The sequence below is a fragment of the Cyprinodon variegatus genome, unplaced genomic scaffold (genome assembly GCF_000732505.1).
Source record: "Cyprinodon variegatus isolate N-32 unplaced genomic scaffold, C_variegatus-1.0 Scaffold2100, whole genome shotgun sequence".
Classification (NCBI taxonomy): Eukaryota; Metazoa; Chordata; class Actinopteri; order Cyprinodontiformes; family Cyprinodontidae; genus Cyprinodon; species Cyprinodon variegatus.
In genome coordinates, this window is record NW_015152553.1 from 33,486 (window position 1) to 38,338 (window position 4,853).

The following is a 4,853-nucleotide window of genomic DNA, read 5'->3' on the forward strand; positions in this document are numbered from 1 at the left end:
GGGCTAACGTTAGCCCGTCTGCAGCAGCCCTCTCTCTGTATAGCCATGTGTGAAGTACCTCTGGCTCTGATGGAGGTTTGACAGTGTTTATTATTATTCCCTGAATGAATGAAAAAGTGATCATTTATTATTATCTAGAGACTATTAATAACAGGAGGTAAGATGCAGCTCCAGACGAGCTTTGAATGTGATGATGTCATCAGTACGCTTCTTTTCCAATTGATCCATATCTATGCTGCGTGCTCCCGTTCTCCCCGAGTCCAGACTTTCCTGGGTTCTTCTCAAGAACAGACTTTGTGAGAAAACGAGTCCATACTCGTGTTCTTGTGAATTGACTGACATGGACTGAGTCAAACCCCAAACAACATGGCTACCAAATTAACTGAATGATTCATATTTTCTGATGAACACATACAGCACTTATTTTTTAATCTTTACATTTAATTTTTACAGCTCGGGAAAATATTGCGTATTTTGACACGTATCGTGACACCGGTGCCGACGCTCACCCCCAGACCAGTTCCATCCCCACAGCCTGCACTCTGGGTCCCTGAGCCAGACCCTTAAGCCCACACTGCATCGCCAAGGGGAGGGGTTAAATACAGAGTGTACATTTCTCTGACGTGAGATCAATAAAAACAACAGACCTTAAAATAAGAGTCATTAAGACCCCCCCACCTGCCAGAGGACTGAATCATGAGGAGAAAGAAAACTATGAAACTTTTTCACAGGCAAATCTTTATCATCTGGGGAAGAAATGGTTTCAGTTAAAGGTGTTCCTGAGCGTGCTCTGTACCTTGGTATGGAATAGGAGGTCCTGCCTCAGCATCATCAGCAAGCAGCCCTTGTCCAGAGTAGCCCTCCCTGCAGCACACAGAAACAGCACTGAAGGAGGGAACTGCAGTGAAAAAGGCAGATCTACAGAAACCCTACGGAATCTAAAGGGTTTGCAGGCTTCCTGACTGTTTTTATTTAGACTGTTTTTGGTCCACTTTTCTCTCTGGCTTCCTTGTTTACAGGTTGCAGCAATTTTACCAACATATAATACCAAACGTCCTGAAAATCCTCGCTCGATTGGATCAAGAAGCAGGAAGTAAACACAGTATACAATAAGTAGTTGATTTCTGTAATGACATGACTACTAGCAAAAATATATTTTTCTGGATATCTGTAATGCTATATTAATTCATTTCATTATGACTAGCAGTAATTCTTTTATAGCGATCTTAAATTTGAGTTCATTCTGGTCAGAATTTACATAGGAAGAATGTTTATTTTAAATAAGAATAATGTTATTTTAGATATCTGGAAGTAAAAGCCCAATAAACATGAATGAGAAACGTGATGTCATGTTTACTAGTAAAAATTACATTTCAGATATCTGAGAAGTTCATTTTGAGTAGGAAGAAATGCATTTGAGACATCTGGTTTACATATTCAGTCAAGCTAATAAATGTCAATACGGCCTGCCATACTCTGTCTTCATTCTGTCTTCATGAACTGATCAGTTGTTCTGTCAGAACAATACTCTGTTTGTAACCATGCGTCATGTTCTGTTAATAAAAGACGGCTGCAGGAGGGGATTTGGAGAAGGAAAGCTTGAAGTTGGGTTGGACTTTTCCTTCTGCTCCTGCAGAAGCTGCTTGAATCTCTTTCCTGTGCAGACTCAATTTCTATTTATTTGCAAACCTACATTTTCTGAATCCAACACTCTGTTTGCTCCGTGGTGAGAAAAAAATCAACCGGGCGGAAAAAACAATTTTATATTGCACTCCGGAAAGAACGGACTCCGTCTTCGCTTTTGTCAACTTTATTTGACCCACTCTGCACGTTTTTTTCTTTCTTTCCTGATTGTTCTCTCTGAGTGTCTATCAGCATGGACACGCAGATAAAACCATCACACTCTAGCCTTCTTCTTTTTCTTCCTTGCAACTCCCGCCACTAACATTGACGTAGTGCCTTGATCAGATGTGCCTAAACAATAGCAACTAGATGCGATGATCTAAACAACAGAATTGACCAAAAAAATAATGGTTGCATTAAAAAAATCCATAATCCCGTGAACAAATGTTATATATCGCAATAAAAAATGCTCAGGGTGCAACACTAGTGAAGTGAATTTGATTTCTGAAACTATGGACCTAAATTGGATTGTTATTGAAGTTGATATCCTTACGTCGGTAGAAAGTCCTCAGGCTCTCTCAGCTGTCTGCACTCTGTTTGTATTGAAGGAGGAGGATACGTGTTCAGGTTCTCTGAAACAGACAAAGAAATAAACACGTTTAAATTCAACAGAGTCAATGAATCGATGAAATCAGCTGGTTTAACTTTTAAAGCCAGAACACACCGAATACGATTTCGCATTAGATCTGACAGAAAATCGTGTCGGACGACGTCGTGGCGTTTAGCGCTCACTGAAAGTCAATGGGGATGATTTCCTGTAGGGGGCAGCGTAGCTCCGACTGAGATAGAGCCCGAGTCTATTTCAGTCGGAATACGCAGCAATTCAGACAGTGGCGGCTGGCCAGTAGAGGGCGCTAGGGCGCAGCATCACCAACTGAATACGCTGAACAAAATAAAAAACGAATGTAACTGATTTTAAACGCTAAGAAGAAAAATCCTGCTGAAGTTTCTCTTACTGCTGAGGACAGAAAGGAAGACTCTGAAGAAGCGCTGAACGTAGCCCTGCTCCTGGGTCTCAAGCCGGCTGATTCGGACCAGGTGCTGACGGGTAGGTAGACCAGCCATCTCCCTCACTTGGGTCTGGTTGTACCGATCACCGACTGCCACCACAAACATGGCCACGCCCTCACACTTGGACTTCACGGAGATGTACCGCAGCCAGTCTCGGTCTCTGCTCTCTGTTCGGGAGGCGACGACGGCCATTAGAGCCCTTCTTCTACGTGGCAGGGCACCCTTCTGCAGCACCTCCTTTATGGTGTAGTCAAGCGTTTGTCCCAAAATCGAGGCACCGCTCTGCTGCTGCATTTTCTCCATCAGGTGTTGCTTCATTACAGCTTGACCCTGGTAGGTCTGCAGGTCGAACTCCACCCTGGCCTCCTTGGTGCCGCTCTGCTGGACCACAGCAATGCGAGCCTGGTTTCCAGGTCTGCGGGGCTGAGAACTTAGCACCAGCTGCTCCACCACAGAACCCAGCAGCTGCTTGGCACCAGCGTATTCATCCGCCTGCATGTTCCTGGAACTGTCCACAACTATAGCCAGGTCAATATTGGCCTGCTGAGGCGGCACCGGGATCTGGATGAAGGAGCACTCCTCTGAGCGTCTGCAAGGATCTGATGAAACACAGAGGAATTACATGAAGATCAGATAGCAACGATAAATGATTACGCTTTTATTATAAGCCATTAGAAGTTCTTACTTATCCATAACATTTTATATTAACAGAATAAACAGGAACAAAGGTACCAAATATATTGACAGGAACCAAATGCACCTAAGCTTCAACATGTTACAAGGTTGGATGCAAAGAAAGGTTGAGCTACTGTCACACTTCAGGCCTTCTTGCGCAATTACGAATTTTTTTGCGTGGTCTTTCACATTTCCAAATGAATGCGACTTGAATGTGATCTCCTATCTGAACTGCATTCTTACATCTTAAGCCTCCAGCACCAACAGTAGAGGACGCCACAACATCCCAAGAGAGCGTGCTTTTTGTTTACAGGCATATATATTGCCTGACCTGTCTTTGGACTACCATTGGATTCTGCCTGTTCACGACCTTTGATCCGTCTCTTGACATTGGCTTGGACTTCCCTTTGGTACCTCTTCAGTCCTCTGATCCTCTGCCTGGACCTCAACACCGGCCTTCTGATTTTCCTTCCAGATACTCCAGCTCTTCCTTATCTCCTGGCTTCTGCTCATCAATCTGCTCTGATTCTACTCCTGGAACTCTATGGAGTTCTTTCTCTGTGGAGAAATAATCCGTCTGGAACCGCTCCTTCCTCTGGGCTCACACTGAACTTAAAAACCAGGTTTGTGGCTCACATGCTCGCTATCGTTCCTCATCAGAGTTTTGGTCACTAACCTGAATTTCTACCTCTACAGAGATTCCAGTCATCTTGTCCAAGCTGACGAGCCTCAGATCCCTGAAGAGTTAATAGACACTTTGAAGTCACTTCAGTTCTGTCTGCCTGAATTCTGGGTCCTATATTCTGAGTTCTGACACTTGGCGGCATTGGAAAAAACCAGACCTGTGTTGTTCCGAATGTCATGAAAGATCAGATTCAGGTTGCATGTGGGCAAAAAAAAATCCAATTTGGATCACTTCAGAAACCTTTGATGAGTATAAATGGTGTTCAAGGAGACAGTGTGCAATCAGTATGTTATAGGATGGAGAGACTAAGGAAAGACATTCAACATGAGAAACGGTTTTAAATTAAAGTTCTTGAGCAGGAATGAAGCTACTTACCATAACAGATGGTGCAGGTCTTGACCCGCTCCAGGTCTTGCGGACGTGTCAGAGTGAAGATGGATCTACCAGACGCATCAGTCTGCAGGGAGGAAACGGAAGCTGCTGTTATCTTCAGCTCATTCCGATCCAAGAGACAAATATGATTGAAGCTGAATCCCTAATAAAGCAGTGGTTTAAACCTCTGCCACTAGATTCCACTAGATTTTGGCCATGTTCTCTAGATCAGTAAGGTTTCTGGGCTGTCACTAAGAAACACTGAGTTTAAGCTCCCTCCAAAGATTCTCTATTGGGTTTAGTTCTGGAGACTGGCTAGGCAACGGCAGAAACTTAATACGCTTAAAGGAATAGTACACCCAAAACATGATTAGCCTTCATTTTCTACTCACCCCCATGCTGAACAACACTCTGGAGTACTTTTTTG

At 43.7% G+C, this 4,853-nt stretch overlaps 1 protein-coding gene across 1 annotated transcript in view; it reads right to left on the reverse strand.

Moving 5' to 3' along the window:
* Positions 1–4,853, reverse strand: part of LOC107105155 (collagen alpha-4(VI) chain-like) — a 9,956-nt gene that overhangs the window by 2,444 nt on the left and 2,659 nt on the right. The window contains exons 2-5 of the mRNA XM_015405274.1: positions 4,430–4,511; positions 2,640–3,293; positions 2,177–2,255; positions 797–864 (exon numbers count right to left, since the gene is read on the reverse strand). Of these exons, the coding sequence (XP_015260760.1) occupies positions 797–864; positions 2,177–2,255; positions 2,640–3,293; positions 4,430–4,511 (883 nt within the window). The remainder of the gene's footprint in view (positions 1–796; positions 865–2,176; positions 2,256–2,639; positions 3,294–4,429; positions 4,512–4,853) is intronic.